A 20,480-nucleotide genomic window follows, 5' to 3' on the forward strand; every position below is an offset into this window, starting at 1 on the left:
TTTTTAACTATAGCCTTATTATTAGATAATCCTGGCTTGGTCTCTTTGTGTGCCCTTGGCAAGTTACTTAACTGCATGCATTCTGCTTCAGTTTCCCTACCTATCATTGATACCTCCCTTCAGTTATTGTAAAGACTGAGTTAACACATGAAAATCAGTCCTAATGGTGCCTGGGACATACTCTGCAATATGTAGTTATTATTTTTGAAAACACAGAGCAATCACACTTTTATTTATAATAACTGTAATTTATTGAGTCATGCCAACCAGCATACTTAGTACTTTAAATATATGTAATTTGATTCTCACAACAATGCTGTGAGGTTGATTATTTTAACCTTTCTACAGAAGGAAACAATCTCAAAGAAGAGCAGTAAATTGCCTTGCTAAAAAATATTGAAGCTTTTATTAAAACTTAAATCTTTTGACACCAAAATCTATTTTCTTTCCACTGTGCAACTTGTAAACAAATCGCAGTCATTATCATTACCTATACATTTGTATTAGCTACTAATAAATTTCCTTAGTTTACATAGCACCATAAAGTAATGAAAAGACCTCAGTCTTCTTCCCCTCACTTGTAACATCTTTAGTCTCTTTCCTGGTCTCCAGGGGAGCTTTGGTAGAGTGCCTTGATCCTGAAGTGTGGCCTGTCTTTTAAGATTTTGTGGACATGAGCAAGAATGCCATCCATCAAGTATCTGTATTAATGTCCATGTTAAATCTTAAAATAAACATATGACAACAAAACAAAATTAGAAGTAAAGTAAAAACAGCCCTTAAAGTGGTAAGCTTCATTAACTTGGAGGCAAAGGTCAGCCTGAGACATAAAACCCAGATTTGAGGAACACATTGATCAAGCCAATATTCTATAGACAATTGTGCTGTGGGCATTCTTTAATGGTTAAGCATGGAGAGTGGATCAAATTACAGAAGGACATTTCAGAGTGAATCCTCTAAATTAATAAATGTTACAAGTAACTTAAATTTTATAAATGAAAGCAGACTGGATAATAAAAACTGAATTAGAAGATAATGCCTATCATATAGGAGGGAAATGAAAACAAAAAACATGGTTTTACAGCAGATACGTATTTCTGTACATGTATTTTGATGAGCTTTTGGGTTAGTTCACGGGGAAGCCTGAATGATTTCAAAATTCAAGGCATTAGCAGTAGAAACCATTTAATCATTTACTATATCCCAAACGCTGACAGCGGGAATGTTTGCTTTTTTTCCCCTTTCTCTTTCCGCGGGTCACTGCAAGTCACGTGATGAGCATCACGTGACTCGGTCAAAGGATCTTTTCCTCTCACTGCTTTGCACACACACAAAAAAAAACAGCGGAACTGTTCTCCAATTAAAGCTGTTAACGTGTACTACGCTGTTTCCTTGTTGGATTTTGTTCTCTGCTGCTACTGTAAAAACAAAATGAGTGGTAAGATTTGCTGACTATTTCTGAACATTCTTCTTCTATTTTAAAACATAGAAAGCGTTGTATTAATCTAAAGTCATGCCGTGTGTGTTTTTTCAATAGATACCAAATCTATGGCAGTAAAAATATTTTAAATTGTGGCCGTGTAGTTATAAAAAGATTAGACTCTATTTGGAGATGGGCTGATTTTATATTCCATGGAGTATTCCTTTCCAGCGTTTTTATTTTACTAGGTTTTTCTTTTTACCACTAAAATCTGAATATTGGCATCAGATTATTTGGAAGCCATTGTGAAAGCTTGCTTATAAAGAGAATGTTTAGCGCGTCAGCAGCCCGTTGCATTTTAAGAATTTAAACTCAGATTTGTAGTCTCGTCAAAAAAAAAAACCCTCTTTAAATGTGAATGTATGCTAATGAAAAATAAAGAATTTAACTTACAGTAGATGAAATATCATCTTTGTTAAGTTATTGATGGCACTTTTTAAGGAATGGAGGTGAGGGGCTTCTCAAATTTCTTAAGACATTTGATGAATAAGCATTGTTTGCTCTTCTGCAAGGTTTTAGAATAGGAAATAATGTCCTTAAAATGATTTTAATAGCTTTATGTTTGGGGGTAGATTTTGCTTAGATCATGTAGATTATTAAGGAGCTACTGGGTGTATCTACAGTTGTTCAGATAAAGCTACTCTTGTTCCAGATGTGCATTTAATGGTACAATCTGTAACAGATTTGGCTTCTTTACTAGGACAGAATAACCTCCTCACCCCCCACCCCCCGCTTCACTGCATTTACAGGGTTTGTAGTTAATCTTTTAGTATTTTCAGTATTTTATGCCAACAATAAAAGTATTGGTGAAGCTAAGCAGGTAGATGAACATTTGCATCATTAAGCATGCAAGGTTTTAGGGGTTTGCTGCTGTAGGTAGAAATAGCAACTGAAGTGGTGCTCTAAAATATTGTAGTTCTAAACTGTATTTACTATGTTTATATAATGGGAGTTTTATGTGTTCAGTGTTGGATGTTATTTCACGCCAATATTTTAGAAATTAAATACAGTATCCATGAATTGTCTCTAAAAAAATTAACCATGTACCATTTCTGCCTCAGGATAAGAAAATTTACTTGCTAGAGTGAAATGATTACTTCTTAGGGAAATGAGTTAATTGTTATTCCTGGACTGCAACTCGTAATGGATTTACTGCTGGTTTATTTTAGGTTGGGTTTGTTCTGTTCTGTTTTCAGTATCACACTTAAATATATTTAAAGAATAGAGTAGAATTTTGTTCTACTAAAATGTAAACTATAAAGCAGCTTTCAAAGTATATGGTTTGAATTGTAATTATGTAGTATTTATGTATTTATATTTTTAGTAAAAGAAGGGCAATCTAAGCAGCTGTATAGTTTTGCAATTTTAAATATAATCAGCAATAACTAATTTTTTATTCTGGAGGCTGAAAAACAACAAAAACCTATTCTGATGACTTGCTGTAAGAATTAAATTTGACAACATTTGAAAGGAAGCACAGCCTGTGGCACATACTTAGTAGAAGCTCAAAAATACTGATTTCCTTTACTAAGATTACAAATAGGATTTTGATGAATTCTCTTTCTGGTTCCCAGCTAAATTTCACATATTATGAATAACATGTAAGCCAGTTTGAGGATTCATAAAGCTAGTTTACTGTAGGTTTATGTAAAATAGCTAATAGATGTAAACTAGGATTTTCTTAAAACTGTTCTCATTTTCTCTTGAGTCCAGCATAGAGAAGTTAAAAGTAAGTTTTGGATAAACCCTTTCTTGCCTAGAGGTATAAAGCACCTCACAAGTTTTATTTTGTAAGTTAATAGGTTAATGTTGGCTTAAATGTAGGAAAATTTTGTTCTGCCTTTCTTTTCTTTTCTTTTCTTTTTTTTTTTTTAAGATAACAAAGGCCTTAATTTTCCTTAGAAGCTTTGGAGCCTCAAATTACATCAGTTGCCAGTAATGCATAGTATCCTTAAATGAAACTGTCTGGTTTTGAATCCTCTCTCTACCACTAGGGCAAGCTTAACCTCTCTGCCTTAATTTCCACTTGTAGAAAATGGGAGTAATAATAATAATACTTACCTGCTGGTAGAATGATTATGAGGAGAAAAAAGAACACAAAAGGCCTAGCATATATAGTAAGTTAGTATTAACTATATATAATTAGCTATTTTAAGAAAATATTCCAAACAACTTCATGTATTTGGTGGGCTGTTTGGGATGGGAAGAATATTTTGTTGAAAAGTTATTTTTAGGGGCATCTGGGTGGCTCAGTCGGTTAAGCTGTGCCTTCAGCTCAGGTCATGATCCCAGAGTCCTGGGACTGAATCCCACATCGGGCTTCCTGCTTAGTGAGGAGTCTTTGTCTTCCTCTGCCCACCTCCCTGCCTCCCGTTCATGCTCACACTCTGCTAAATAAATAAATAAAATCTTCTTAAAAAAAGAAAAGATATTTTATAGTCATATATAGCATAATTTGGTAGTTGCCCCTACACAGACACACACGTAAGCTCCTTACTTCCTCATGCCCATTTGAGTCTTGAACCTATTCTCTCTCTTCCCCTCCCTATCTCTTCTTTCATTCCTCTCTCCCTCCCCTTTTCTCTCTTCCCCCTTCTCTTCCTCTGTTCTAGCCCTCCTCACTCACTCTTCTTCACCCTTCCCTTTCTCCAGTTACCTCTCCTCCTCTGTCCCTTCCCCTCCTTTCTTGCCTGTATTTTCTCCTCCTCTGTCCTTTTCTTCTTCCCTCACCACTGTTCAGCATTTACCCTCCCGCACCCACCTTTTCCTACATTCTCTTTTCTCTTTCCTTCTCTATGTCTCACCGTCTTTCCCCTGCCCCAACCACCAACTACTCTGTTGCTTGCTTGTCACTCCTCTCCTTCCCTGAAAAGAGGAGAGTGGCTGTATTCTGGTTTTGCTCTAACCTTCATGCTCTTCATTTCTGTTTTCCTGAAGTATGTGTAATATTACCAGTGAAATTTATTTCTTTTCTGCTCTATGATTTAGCTTTTCTTCTTTCTTTTCTTTTATAACTGATATCCATTATATGTACTCTGCAGATTGAAATTCCACATATAAAAAGAACTCTTCCCCCATTACATTCTTCATTAGACTCTTGGGTACATTTATTCCTAAAAAATGAGTGAGGCTCCTTGAGAAGGTTTAATTTCAAGCTACTAAAAACTAATGGGTGAGGGGACAGTGCAGTCTAAAGTTACAAAGTAAAAAGGATCTGAAGGTGAGATTCTTCTTTTTTAAAAGTACATAAAGCAAGTAAGATTTGTTACCAGAAAAAATAAAACACCACCTTCCCACAATGCCTATTTTATCCCACAAATGTTGAGAGAAGATAAATGAGATAATATTTATAAAAGTTATCTGGAAAGGACAACAGTAAAAGTGAAAGAAAATGTAGAATAAGATAAGCTGAACTTTCTCTTTTTGGGAGGAACTTTTTGGTTGAAGAAACAAAAATTGTTCCTTGGCTAAATATGCATGTATAGTATTTTTCTAATTTTGTTCTCAAGTCCCCACAAATATTACTTACATACTACACAAGAGGTTTTGAACACTAACAGAGAAGTCCCAAATTTCTAACTCTTCTTCCTCTTATTGCTTGTCCATCTTTACTTTTTTTTTCCTTTTGCTTTTTAGAATTTTGCTTTTTTGTATCTTTCATTGATTTTTATTTGCAAAGTTTAGGTTGATTCTCCTCTAGGTCAGTGTTTCTTAATTTGCATAATCATAAAATTTACCAGATATATTTGTAACTAAGTACAGTGACTCAAGACCCCTCTGTAAGTATAATAAAGAATCTCTAAGAGAGCCTGGAAATCTGTGTTTTAAAAAGCTCCCCAGGTGACTCTTTTGATGATCAGACAGTTTAAAAAAAAACACAACTGCAGGTAAAAAATAATCAGTGCACTTTACAAGATACATTCTTACGTTTTATAGCAGTTGAATCATCTGAATTTCGTTTCATAGTAATATAGTTACTGTTAAGTTGAGCATTCAGTTTATCTTTTTTTAATTTTTATTTTTTTAAAAGTTTTTATTTATTTGACAGAGAGGGAACAGAAGCAGGGAGTGTGGGAGAGGGAAAAGCAAGCTTCCCACCAAACAGGGAGCCTGACATGGGGCTGGATCCCAACCTGAGCTTAAGGCAGGCGCTTAATGCGTGAGCCGCCCAGGTGCCCCAAGCATGTAGTTTAGATGAGGTATTCAAAGTGGAATTCAAATTCTTTTCAATGTTAGCTTGCTGAGTAATCCTGGATTAACACATCATTTCTGTGATCCATTCAGGTCCTGCTCAGGTTCCAATGATGTCCCCAAATGGTTCTGTGCCTCCTATTTATGTGCCTCCTGGATACGCCCCACAGGTATGTGTTTGTGGTTTTTTTCTTTATATATCTATATAGTAGGGAACAAATATTACTGTTTAATTTAGATAAAAAATACCATTTCAGTACTGAAGCTTACCTCGTACAATATATCTTTTGGTATCTGTTTCACATTCTAGTACATTTAGTGTATTTGGAAAGGAGGAGAAATGAAATTGACAGCATTATCGTTTGGCCTTGGCTTTAGGTGTTGAATTATTATAGAAAATTAATTCTAGAGCTTTATTTCCCTGAATATGTGATAATGTAAATAATATCTTAAGGTTTAAAGGTGCTTGGAAGTCACCCTAGATAGTGTTCCATCTGTATTCATAAAATATCTCATGAACACCCATAATAATTATATGGCACATTGTGGTACATAGAAGAAAATTTAGACCTAGAGACCATCAGCCCTAAAGGCTAAGGGAATCGGTATCATCACACATTTACAGTCCTTTCCTATGCATCACTTGGGAAGCCCTGACTTAAAGAATAAAATACAGCTAACTTATTTGCACAGGCAAACTGAATTAAATGTAAGTATTCTGAGTATCATCTGGTACTAAGATTCTGTGTAGTCTGCACTCATTGCCTCATATCCTTTTTAGAAATAATTCAGTTTCTTTTTTTTAAGCACTGAAGTTACACTTGAAATTTTCTTCAGGTCCTCTCTTACTTCCTTCATGATTATGTCAGAATATTGGTGGGATATTGTGATAGATTAACTGCCCATACTATGAAGCCCACCACTTTGAATGACAGCAAAAGAAGACCATGTTGGTGAGAATAGAAGTCATATGAGAATTAGAGTCAGAAAAGCTGGATCCATTTCTTATTTCAAGCCCTTGCTGGCTCTGTGGCCTTAGACAAATCAACTTCCTTAAGTCTTCTGTGTCCTAACCAGAAGATGGGATGATAATATGTAAGATAACATTTCAAAGTATCTGTAAGCTTTTCAGAAGATATCTCTACTGTCATACTGACGGTTCTGTGTTATCCTACTAAATCTGCTCTCTGATATGGTCCAAACTCAAGGCCTTTTTTCCAGTCTTACCCTTTTTGTGGCCCCCTAAACATTTGACACTACTGATACAGTTTACCCCCAAATTTCCTTGACATAATACTGTCCTGATTCTTTCTACTTTACGTGGTTGCTCCTTCTCAGACCTTTCTCCACTAAGCTCTGTATTTGGTGCTACTGACAATTTATTTCAGTGCAACTAAAGAGTATCCAGCTTTTCTCACACCTAGCAGTACGTTTATTTTTATGGCAGATTCCTACCCTTCTCCTTTCATTCAGTCATAACCTTCTGGAAGTAGCTTTTCTTGAATGTTTCCAGGTGTCTCTCCTGTGGGTTCTCATGGCACACTAGGTATATCCTTTTAATGAGTTTCTCACAGTTTAATAATTTTTTTCTTCTGAGAAGATTTTGAACTCTTACAGTTCCTGTACTCAGCAGTGTTCAACAGATATGTATTGAGTGCTCATGTATGTCAGGCAGTCTTCTAGATGATTGTGATATATCTGTAAATAAAAGGCAAAAACATCTGTCTTTCTGTAGTTAACATTCTTGTGGGGAGAAGAAAACCATAAGCATATAACACATGGATAAATTATGTAGTACGTTAGGTAGTAAGCAGTGGGGGTGGAAAAGGAAAGAAAATAGACCTTGGTTACGTTTTAAAATAGGGTAGTCAAAATAGGCCTCTTTGGAAAAGTGACATTTGAACCAAGTCTTGAAGGTCAAGTAGGAGTCTACATGGCTTAATTTCAGTATTGTCGTGTCTTGGGAAATAGACCTGAGGAGATGGAAACAGATGGGGGAATAGCCATTTGATGGAGCAGTCAGAACACACACTTACTAGTTAAGTCCACCGTCTTATATGGGTGCAGTTTATAGCACCCAAAACAATACAGTAATAATATCACAGGTCACCTTAACAAATATAATAATAATGAAAATGTTTGAGGGACACCTGGCTGGCTCAGTTGGTAGAACTTGGGATTCAGTCTCAAGGTCATGAGTTCAAGCCCTACATTGAGCCTGCTTTAAAAAAAAAAAAGAAGGGGCACCTGGGTGGCTCAGTGGGTTAAAGCCTCTGCCTTCAGCTCAGGTCATGGTCCCAGGGTCCTGGGATCGAGCCCCACATCAGCCTCTCTGCTCTGCAGGGAGCCTGCTACCTCCTCTCTCTCTGCCTGCCTGTCTGCCTACTTGTGATCTCTGTCTGTCAAATAAATAAATAAAATCTTTTTTAAAAAAAAAAAAAGGGAGGGGAGGGGGGGAGTATTGTGAAGTATTGTGAGGATTACCAAAATGTGACACAGAAACACCAAATGAGCAAATGCTGTTGAAAAATGGCACCAGTAGACTTGCTCAACACAAGGTTGCCACAAACTTTGAATTTTTAAAAAATGCAGTATTTGCAAAGCTCAGTGAGGCAAAGCACAGTAGAATAAAGTAGGCCTGTATTCATATGCTCCCTTGATGTTTTCCTTTCTCCGTGGTTTTGTTAATGCTGTTATCTGGGGAACGTTACTCATTTGCTCATTTCTGCCTTTTAGAAAGTCTACCCATCCTTGAGGACCTAGACCAAGTTATTTGTACCATCTCTTGGTTATAAATTAAATGCCACCTCGTATTATAATTGTGGAATTTTACAGGATTTTAAGTTCCTTGAGGATAGGCACTGCCTTTTAATTTTTTTTATTCTATGGTAGCCCAAATACAGTAGATATTTCATAAATATTTGTCAAATAAGTGAATGAATTTTAATAGTAATCTTACTGGGAGGATTATGTGAGGCTAGTGGGCTACTATTACCTACCTTAATTTAAGATAAAGACTATCTGTAGGAAATGTATCATTTTCAGGTACACAGGAGTAATCAATAAACAAAAATGTATAGTCTCATCATAATTGAAATAATTTAAATACCCACTATGTAAGTGGGTATTCTAGCATTTTGACATCATTGTGGAAATAACCCACCATTTCTAGCATACACAATTTCTAATTTAGAAAATACTTAAGAATCAGGCTCTGGGCACAGCTAATCACTTAATCATTGTCCAAAACTTGACATACAAGGAAACATAATTATCTTAGCAAATCTAGAAACTGGGAGTTGAGCCAAATGCTAAGACATATAGGTGGCTATAATAAAGTACAGGTGGCATTTCTCTCAAAAGAGAGAAGACTTGGCTCAAGGTCATGAGTTCAACCCCTACATACATAGCACAAATACTAAACGCATGAATACCTATCATCCACAGTCTTCCTTTAGACTTTAATGTACTTATCTCCCCTTGTGGCTCTTCACCTCTTTCTCTTGCCATGATATGAATGTGTATCTTTTGGTGAAAAGCAGTGATCTAAGGGGCATAGGTGGAGGTCACATAATATTTTTGCCATATTATTATGTAATAAGTCCGTGCTGATAGAATTCAGCAAATTTATGCATCCTAAAAAGTTAGGTGAGGCAAGCAAATACGGGAGAAATAAAAATCCAGTTTTGGGACTGTTTAGCTCTATCACTGAGGAAATAGTAATATGTACCTAAGAGAATAGTGGGGCAGAAAAGTGAAAGATCCCAAAGATAGATCTTAATTTAAGATGCAGATCGAGATTTAATGAAAGTACTTTTGAGAGAAAAATATGAAAAAATCATGATTTACCTGAGATATATCAACCTTCAAATTTGTAATGTTTATACCAATGGCATGTCCCTATTAAGATTAGAACCATTTCAGATACTAACTCATCATTAACTCATAAATATACTTAACTTCATTTTAAGAGTAATATTAGACAAGGACAGGGTATCAGTAACTTTTTAAAGGAGTAATTGTTTTTCTTATTTAAGATTTGTAAAATCCAAATCCTCTGTTAATATTAAAATTGCTAGTATTGTATTATACTTCCTTTGTGAATTTATTCAGAGTTCTGCAATATTGTTTATTTTACAATATTTATACTTTATTGCTCTGTATTTTAGCGTTCTTGACAAAAGTAATGGGAGGGAACCTGGATGATTTTATTCTGTTGACCTTAAGTTTTGAAGAGAAGATTGCTTTGTAAAGATGTAAAATGCCCTTGCCATCAAAAGGGTAGAGTTCCTAAGGACAGTTGCCCCCCCTTTTCCACTAGTGTACAAAAATAGCTCTTAAAATAGACTTAATTTGGGGCGCCTGGGTGGCTCAGTGGGTTAAAGCCTCTGCCTTCGGCTCGGGTCATGATCCCAGGGTCCTGGGATCGAGCCCTGCGTTGGGCTCTCTGCTCAGCAGGGGAGCCTGCTTCCTCCTCTCTCTTTCTGCCTTCCTCTCTGCCTGCTTGGGATCTCTCTCTCTGTCAAATAAATAAAAAAATAATAATCTTAAAAAAAAATAGACTTAATTTTTTTGGTTACATAGCTTTTATTGTTGGATCAGAAAATGAATCATCATTTTTAGAAATCATTATTTTTTAAGAAGCAGTTTTTTTATTAACCATGAAACTCTGAAAGTTACTGTCCAGTATGATAGACTTAAAGCTAGTTTAAATGATACGCAGAAAGAAAAACTTGTTCATTAGATGCTTAAACATAAAGGAATACTAACTTTGCAAAAAATATTTTTGTGGTAAAGAACAAATATAGTTGTGTACTTTAAATATTGTATATTTTTCTAATCATGAGTATGTAGAAAATGTGGAAAGGGTAGGGAAAAAATTACATTGAATGTTTATAACCTAAAGATACTCTCTGTAAACATATAATAAATATCCCTGTAGCCTCTAACTACAAAATTACAAACATAATTTTAGACATGGCCTTAATGAGTTGTATTTTTGTAGTTTAAAAAGAAAGGGAGGTTTGTGAGAGATTGACTGCTTCAATAGAAGCAGGAATATGTACCAACTGAACTAAGATACCAAATGGGAAAACAAAAACTGTAAAACACAGAAAGCAAATGGTGATAGGAGTAGAAGAAATTTAATTTACTGGCAAATAATACTAACTTATAGTCTCTAAGAGCATTGCAGCACAGAATAACACTTATATTTTAGTGATGAAATTAATGACTTATCAAGAAAAGATTAGAGACTACCTGAATGAGACACCTAAAAAGCAGCATCAAAAGTTCTGTCCTTCTGCCTCTCTTTAATGGCTCCCCTGTTTTTTTATGGAATGTGGGTTGTTATGGTGATGAGAGGGTACCTAACAGGAAGGGGATTGTAGATCTCATAATGTGGGGAAGGAGCTATATCAACTTCAGGAAAAGCCTGAGATTACTCCTTTGAGCTGGACTTGGTATCTCACTTTGCCTTTATGTCAGCACACAGCAATGAGGTCAGTATGTTTTTCAGAGATTCTACATACCAGTCTGATCTCAGTCTTTTCTGTCAAAATTGCGGCAGCAATAATGCTGCCAAAAGACATGGGCATTATTGTGTGTGTATGTACAGTTGTAAATATAAAATAAATATCTGTTGAATGAATGGCTAGAAATACCTATATTATTATTTAGTAGCTTAAAGTGGGAATAGTTTTGGGTTTAGAGTAAGGCCATAGAAGTAGGTTGCTAAAAGTTAGGCAGAAGCAAAGGTTGTAAGAATTGAGGAAATCACAGAATTCTAATAATAAGGTGTTAAAACGGGGGAAATTATGTGGCATTCTAGTAGAACTAATGGAATACATTTATAACTGGTTGTGTCATTGATTCGGCAGTTTTCTTTGAGCATCTGCCCTATGCTAGGAGTTGTTTCAGGTGTTGGGAAGAAAATAGGAAGCAGAACAGATTTGTCATGGAATGTATATTCTGGTGGAGAACAGACACACAATAGAAAATATAAACACAAATTCCTCTTTCTGTAGCCCCTTTTAATTATGTCTGTGTTTAGTAAAGGAAAAAACAGGGCTTTGCCTAGCTAGAAATTGTGTGGCATATGTGGTTAGGTAGTCGGATCGATGCTGATAGCCCTATTTAATTCTATTTTACTGTCTTATCTTTGTTTTAATTTTTTTAACAGACTAATTTGGATTAAATTTTATCTTTCCTTTTCTTTTCTTTTCACAACTTACTGATTCTATTTTAATCATCACCATTGGTATACCCTGTTAGTATAAAATTCATTGTCTGCATGGTTAGCCATTTGTCAGCAACTAGACTTAGCGGATAGTTTTGAGGCCCCCAGCCTCACTCCTGGCTTCTCAGGAGGTTACTTGAAGTGGTACAGTTCTCCATACTTTCTTGGTCCTGATCTGTCTCTTTTTTTCTTTTTTATGTTTCCTAGCTTTCTTTTTTTTAATTGTGATAAAATATACATAACAAAAAATTTACCATTGTAACTTTATAAATGTACAGTTTAGTGTCATTAAATGTATTCACTGTTGCACTACCTTCACTACCATCCATCTACAGAACTCTATTTTTTGTAAAACTGAAACTCTGTACCTAATAAAAAATAACTTCCCATTCTTCCTTCTCCTGACTTATCTTTATATTTTAAATGTTCTTTTTCAGTAGAAAAGTGGTTTTAATTTCATAAATTAGCTGTTTCTTTTTAACCAGTGAGATCTTGCTTATGTTGTGACATTTAAAAAGACACTAAAATCTGGAGGGGATTATGCTGAGTGAAATAAGTCAAGCAGAGAAAGTCAGTTATCATACAGTTTCGTTTACTTGTGGAACATAAGGAATAACATGAAGGACATAGGAGAAGGACAGGAAAAATGAATTGGGGGAAACCGGAGGGGAAGATGAACCCTGAGAGACTGTGGACTCTGAGAAAACAAACTGAGGGTTTGGGAAGGGATGGGGTGGGGGGGATGGGTGAGCCTGGTGGTGGGTATTAAGGAGGGCACATATTGCATGGAGCACTGGATGTGGTACATTAAACAATGAATCTTGGAACACTGAAAAAATAAAATTAAATTTTTTTAAAAAGACACTAGAGAAACAGGTACCTATAGATAGACATGGAATTAAAGCCAAAGTGCAAGAGTTCAAATATTAGCTCCTCCATTTACTGCTTATGTGACCTTAGCAAGTTACTTAACATCTGCATGCCTCAGTTTCCCCATCTGAAAAATTGAGATAATAATGCTACCTATTTGTAATATTGTTATGAGGATTAAAAAGTTAATACATGTCCCTTTAGGAACTTAGAGTTAAGTTGTAGGGTAAGACCTATGCATTTAAAAGTTAACAAATACTACAGTGTTAAAAATACCTAACAAGCGATACAGAATAAATGTAATAGAAATGATAGGAAGGAGAGGACGTTAAGATTGCGGTGCCCAGAAGAGGGTTCACGGAAAGCAATCAAAAGAAACCTTCCATAGACCCTTAGCCCCAGAATCTCTACCAGCATCTGGGCTTACGTGCTTTGCCATCTCATGTCAACTCACCACTCTTCCTTTTCATCTAGAATGGAGACAGACTTTTCTGCTTCTCTCTAGACCCGGTCCTCCCAGTGGAGTCTTGGATCCCATTCCCTTTTGCCTGCATTTTTCTCTGTCTTCTACTTCATCAATTTCTTACTGTCTGATGGGTCGTTCTCATTCTATCAGCATGTTGTCATTGTTCTCACAAAAAAACAACACATTTTTTAGTTTCTTTACTCCACTGCTACCAGCCACCACCTTATTTCCGTATTCCCCTCTGCAGGAATACTTGCCCAAATTGGGCTTTTAGCTCTCTAATTCTGCTCCCCACTTTCCTCTCTAAACCCACTTCAGTTAGGGTTTGTCCCTATGATTACACCAAAACTGTTCTCATCAAAGTCACAGTAACTTCCACATTGCTAAATCCAGTGGTCAGTTCTTCATCTTCATCTTATTTGACCTTTCAGCAGTTTTTGACAAAGGCGATCCTTCTTCCTTGGTACACTTTACTGAACTTCCAGACTCCACATTCTTCTTAGTCTTCCTACTTTACTTGGTTGTCCTTTTCCAGTCTTTTCAGAACTTCAGGCTAGTATATCTAACTGCCTACTGAACGTTTCCACTTAGATGTCTTATAGACTTAACTAAATTCACATGTCTAAAACCTAAAACTTCAGGTCTTTCCCCCTGAAATAACTTATTCTGCCTTATTGCCCTCCCCCTTCACAGTTGATAGAACACCATCCTTCCATAACTTCTTTTTCTAACTTCTCCAGTGGCATCATCAGCTAATCTTGTTCTTCCTTTAAATATATGGAGAATGTGAACCTCTTTTTACCACCCTGGTCCAAGCCATCACCATTTCTTGCCTAGATACTGCAATAGCTTTCTGGTTTTCCTGTTGTTATTGTTGTTGTTGTTGTTGTTGTTCCCTTGTCCTACAAACTGTTCTCAACTCAGCAACCAAAGTAATCCTATTAAGTATAAGGTTATGTTAGGATTTCTCAACCTCAGCACTACAGACGTTTTAGGCCCAGTCATTTTTGTTGTAAGAAATTGTCCTCTGTGTTGTAGGTAGCTAGCAGCTTCCCTGACCTCTCTACCCACTAGATGCTGGTACTACCCACTCCCAGTTGTGACAACCAAAAATGTCCCTAGGTACTGCCAAATGTTTGACGGGGTGGAAATCATCCCTGGCTGGGCACCAGTGACACATCACTTTTCTGCCCAAAACTCTTTGGTGGTTCCTCCTTTCACTGATGTAAATGCTGAAGTTTAGGTGCTTATTAATAGCTCATATGGTCCTTCCTGATTGGCCACTCCCTTTATCTCTTTGACCTTATCTGCTTCTACCTACCCTTCTTCCTTATGCTGAACTAGGCACATTGGCTTCCTTCTAAAACTACTTTTATTTGTTAGGGACTTTGTTCTGTTTTCTCTGTCCAGAACACTCTTCCAGATTTTTACATGGCTAATTCATTCAGTTACTTTAAGTCTGCTCCAATTTCATTTTGCCAATAAGGCCTATCCTGGTCACTCTGTTTTACACTGCAACCTGTCACACTCCCACAATGCTTCTGATCCCGCTCACCTGTTGTTGTTGTTTTCCCCAAGATACTTATCTGCTGACAACATGCTAAATAATTGACTCTTCTTTTTGTATTCACTGCCCCTATTAGTATGTGTGCCCCACAAAGACATCACTAACATTTTTTCTCACCTAGATTACCAATGTTTTTGTCTTTTTTTAAATGAGCGGAGAAGGTAAAGTTACTAGATATGGAAGGATAGATGGTATTTGCATAGTTGTATATTAAGGGGAGGCAAAGTGAAAAGAAAGATGTCATAAACAGAAGTCCAGGATATGGAAATGTATGGGTTTATATGAAGACAGGTCTTTAGTATACCAGCCTGGCTGGAGTTAAGGGCTCAGGATTTGGTAAAGGAAAAAAATACATTTAAGAAGATAGTTTGGAACAAGACTGAAGGCCAGGTCAGAGAATATGGACTATAATCTTATCAGAAATGGGAGTCATTTAAGATTAGTGAGTTGGAGAGTTGATAAAGGTGAAAGTAGTATATTGTGTCAGACACTGTAGTTTGGCTTGCTAAAAATCCATTCCAGGCTCCTTCTCATGTCCCCTCTTTGGGTTAAAGGCTGAAAATCTATAGTTTCCAGACTTTCTCCAGCTAGGGCTCCAGATATTTCATTTCTGCCAATTACATGTACTTGTCTGAGGCTTGAATTCAGAACTGAATTAAATGGGAAGAAAGACAGAATATGATACATTTATTTTGCTGGAAGCAAGGCATTATACATTATAGCCCTAGAGCTAGTATATAAAAAACTGAATTCATTTGGTCTTCTAGTACAGATAGTTCGTCTCATACTCCCAACAGGTAAAGATAGTTTAATGGGGTGTTTAATAGTAACTATAATCTTTCTAAAGCAATAATCATTGATTTGTAATTTAGGCTTATCTGTTCCTAAATAAGTGTGTTTTCTAATATACCTACCAAGCATGTATATGTTTATATACAAAACTTGCTATTCCATTTTTTTAAGTTTATTTATTTATACAATCGCTGTCCCCAATATGGGGCTTGAACTCACAACTGTGAGATCAAGAGTTGCATGTTTTTCCAGCTGAGCCAGGTGGGCACCCCCAAATTTTGCTGTTCTTAAGAATAGTAAAACTTGTTCTTCCTGAAAATAGCAGGATTTGCCTTTAAGTTAGCACTTTATATTTTAATAATTTTCTTTTTCCTTAAGAGAAAGGTATTATTAGCCATTTATTATACCTTGATAGTAACCTTTTAAGTCTAAAAGTTTAAGGGCCCTATTTTAATAGAGGGATTCCTAATTTTGAGATAAAATCCTATATCCTATTGGGCTTTCCTTTATGTCCTGGCAGCTCCAGTGAAATTGAAAGGGAATAAATCTGTCATTTTGAAAATTCCTTTTCTTGGGACGCCTAGGTGGCTCAGTCAGTTAAGCGGCTGCCTTTGGCTCAGGTCATGATCCCAATGTCCTGGGATCGAGTCCCCCATTGGGCTCCTTGCTTGGCAGGGAGCCTGCTTCTCGCCTGCCGCTCTGCCTGCCTATGCGCGCACGCTCTCTCTCTCTCTCTCTCTCTCTCTCTGACAGATCAATAAAAATAAAATCTTTAAAAAGAAAAATTCCTTTTCTGCAGTGTAACCCCTTTTTAAAAATATATAATATCTAGGATTCAGTTCAGGGCTAGAATAACGGTTAGGTTTAGGGACTGTGTGAGGGTATGTGCCTATTACCCTGCAGTTCAGAGACCTCTCCAGAGGGATAATTTTAAGGTTAGGGTTAGGGGTTAGGGTTAAGCATATACCCTCACACGGTCCCTAACCCTAACTATTATTCTGTCCCAAACTGAACCCTAATCCTAGATCTGAGAGACAAAAAGATTTTATATATGTATACAATGGAATATTACTCAGCCATAAAAATGAATGAAATCTTGCCATTTGCAATGATGTGGATGGAACGGGAGTATTATACTGGGTAAAATAAGTCAGGGAAAGACAAATGCCATATGCCTTCACTCGTACGTGGAATTAAACAAATGAGCAAAGAAAAAAGGAACAGAGAGGCAAACCAAGAAACAGATAATTATAGAGAACACACTGATGGTTACCATAGGGGAGGTGGGTAAGGGGAATGGGTTAAACAAGTAGTGGGGTTAGGAGTACATGTGTTGTAGTGAGCATTGGATGTTGTATGGAAGTGTTGAATCACTATCATTTTACACCAGAATATAATATTACACTGTATGTTAACCAACTGGAATTAAAATAAAAACCTTTTAAAAATGTGTAATTTCTAAAATGGAAAGCCACAGATACTTAACTGGGAAGTAATATGTTAGGTGTTTGTCTCCCTTGAAAAGATCTTTAGCTGTTAAAATTGTCCTGGTAATGTTTGCAAGAATTTTGTTCCTAAATGCAATATATGGTTGATCTTAGGAATCTGGATCCAGTTTTTTCCCCATTTCTACTTCACAGTTTGTGTTCTTTCTGTAGCTTATATCCCCCAACCCCCATCCATAGTATGGGGAAGCAAATTAATTCCTGACCCTATTTGTGTGTGTGTGTGTGTGTGTGTGTGTGTTTAAGATTTTATTTATTTATTTGAGAGACAATGAGAGCATGAATGCAGAAACAGGGCAAGGGGCAGAGAGAGGGGAGAAGCAGACTCCCCACTGAGCAGGGAGCCAGACATATTGCAGGGCTCAATCCCAGGACTCTTGAGAATATGACCTGAGCCCAAGGCAGCTGCTTAACTGACTGAGCCACCCAGGCACCCCCCACATTGTGTTAAAACCAAAAATTCTTTGAATCTCCCTTCGTTTTTAATGCATCAGTAAATGCACATAACACAAAGAAGTAAATACCTAATATTGTGGCTCATTGTTTCTATTATTATTTAGCTAATCTCATCATTGATTTAAGATTTATGTTGCATTGTATAACAAAAACTACTTCATGTTGTTCAGTATTATGTATATGTACTTAGTGTATTAATTCATATTCTGTAAAATTTCTTAATTTAACTTCTAATGGTATAAAAATTCTTACTCTAACCTATATCAAAAGATTGCTTACATCTTATGGAAGAAATGTTTAATGTTCATTTTGTAGGTTATTGAAGACAATGGTGTTCGAAGAGTTGTTGTGGTTCCTCAGGCACCAGAGTTTCATCCGGGTAGTCACACAGTCATACACCGTTCCCCACATCCTCCTCTGCCTGGTTTCATTCCTGTCCCAACCATGATGCCCCCTCCCCCACGCCATATGTACTCACCAGTGACTGGAGCTGGAGACATGGCAACACAGTATTTGCCACAGTATCAGTCTTCACAAGTATATGGAGATGTAGGTAAGACATCTAAAAATATTCCTGTCTTGTGGAGTTAGTTCTTCTTTACTTGGATGTATAATAGATGCTTTCCTCCTATTATATAAAAGAAATGACCAAACAGTAACAATACCACAATCATGTTCTCTGACCCAAGCACTGTGTTAAGTATTTCATCCTCATGATTACCCCTCAAGGCAAAAAAGTAAACAAAATCAAAGAGGAAAAATAACTTACATCGTGCAGCAATATTTAGTGGGGACATGTCCAAACAAGAACTTTTCTTCTCTCTTCTGCCAGCTAGACTCTGAGGAACATTTTCAGCCAGGAACAATCATACTGTTGTTAAATATTTAAGGTTGTGATGCCACTTACCAAAGTTGCTGGGCTCTATAAAGGACTGGGAAGAGAGGTGGGGGAGGAAACAAGACCTAACCATGGACCCCAGGGAGTTAATAAATTGCTGGGAAGAATAGACAACCACACATACACCAAATAATTATCTTATTCTTCCCTATGTATTTAAATACCATTTGTATACTGACAGGTCTCACATTTGTGTCTCCAGCCACAACCTCACCTCTGAGCTTCAGACTTACATTTCTGACTTCTTAATAACCACTGAAATGCCTCATGCATATCAGTTACATTGTTTCTAAAACATAAATCTCAATTATGTAGCCTGCTTTCCTCTGTCATCTTCATCTTGATACATGTCTATTCAGTTTGCTCAAGTGAAAACCACATGATCAAATTTAGTCTTCCTTCTTTAACCCCCACATCAGTTGGTATCAGTTTTATTTGCAGAAGTTTCCAAATTTTATCTACTTTTTTCCACTGCTACTCAAATCTTGTCCACTCTCAGCTCTTGTCAGGATAACTGCAGTAGCAGCTACCTTCCAGTTGGTTTTCTGCTGTCATTCTTGCCCCCAGCCATCCAGGCTTAGCCTGAGTAATCATTTAAAATATAAGTCAAACCATTCTCATATTTAAAAGATTTCAGTAACTTCTCATTACATTTAGAATAAAATCCTGAACCTTCTACTAGACCAGGATTTTTCCATGTCTGCACTCTTGATATTTGAGAATGGGTAAGTGTATGTTTCACCGTACAAAACTGCATTGTAGGATATTCAGGAGAAGCCGTGCCCTACCAGATGCCAATAGCATACAACTCCTACCCCTCCCCCCAATCCTCAACCAGTTGTGACAACTAAAAATATCTCCAGATATTGCCGAATGACCATGGTGACCAAAATTGACCTTGCTTACAATGTACTGGCCTTGACAAGGCCATCCCCTGTGGCCTCTGACTGCTTTGTCCCACTTGTCCCACCCCACCCCCCTTCAGTTTTTCAAAACCTCCAAGTTCTTTTTGCCTCAGTGCCCTGCACATATGTTCTCTCTGCCAGGAATACTCTTTTGCTTTTCTGTGGAAGGCTCCTTTTTTCCCTTTAGATTTCAGCTTTCAGAGAGATCCTCTGTGACCTTACCTTATCAGTCTCTCACACTGAAACCTGTTTCTTTCACAGAACTTAACACAATTTGATTTTTTTTAATTCGTATGTCTTTCTCCCTTATTTGACTACGCATCTCCTCACAACTAAATGTCTTACCCATCACTCGTGCTTAGCAGTACCTATCATAATGTTTAGTAAACTTATAGAATATCTCTAAAACAATTTTGATTCTACAGCACAGCCTATAAGTAATAAATATATATTATGTCATATATCATATATATTTTTCAAACTTCTGTTGCCCAAGTAACACATTGATTCTGTAGGTCTGGATAGGGTCTGGGTTTTGCATCTCTGACAAATTCCCAGGTGAGGCTCATTGAGGTGGTCCAGTGAAAACCTGAGTAGCGAGAGTTTATATTACAAATCAATCTCATCCTTCTATTTTCTTTACTGTTAATTATGACTTGTTTTTAAAAAGGTATTTGAGAAAATTATTTTAAAAAGCTAGATGTTACAACTGTTGCTATTTCATGTTGTTAAAATCCTTTGTTATTTAGAAGGGGATATTAGAATACATGGATATGATTCACAGTGTTGTGAAGAAAAGTGAAAAATACAAATCCACAGGGGGTACAAATCTAAAAACTAGCTATCCAGTGCTGGAAGACAAGAGCCCTACTGTGTATGAGTTTATAAGCCAAAGTGTCTACTACTAGATCCTAATAATGATAGTTTTATAACTAGTAGCAGCCTTCATGAAAAGGAGATTCTGGCTCTTTCATATAAATATATGCACAATATATATATTTAATATAAATGTTCATACAATATGTTGGCTTTTATGTCTAGCTTTTTTTCACCTGGGCTATTTTTTTAAGGCTTAGTTCAAAAGTTTAGCATAATCAGTACTCCATTCCTCT

General features: G+C 36.6%; 1 protein-coding gene across 1 annotated transcript in view; it reads left to right on the top strand.

The window, feature by feature from the left end:
• The window catches only part of FNDC3A (fibronectin type III domain containing 3A), a 170,332-nt gene that overhangs the window by 84,164 nt on the left and 65,688 nt on the right, over nt 1-20,480 (top strand). Inside the window, exons 4-5 of the mRNA XM_080797998.1 lie at nt 5,765-5,841; nt 17,881-18,118. Coding sequence (XP_080654124.1) covers nt 5,765-5,841; nt 17,881-18,118 — 315 coding nt within the window. The remainder of the gene's footprint in view (nt 1-5,764; nt 5,842-17,880; nt 18,119-20,480) is intronic.

Source organism: Martes martes, assembly GCF_963455335.1.
Source record: "Martes martes genome assembly, chromosome: 3".
Lineage (NCBI taxonomy): Eukaryota > Metazoa > Chordata > Mammalia > Carnivora > Mustelidae > Martes > Martes martes.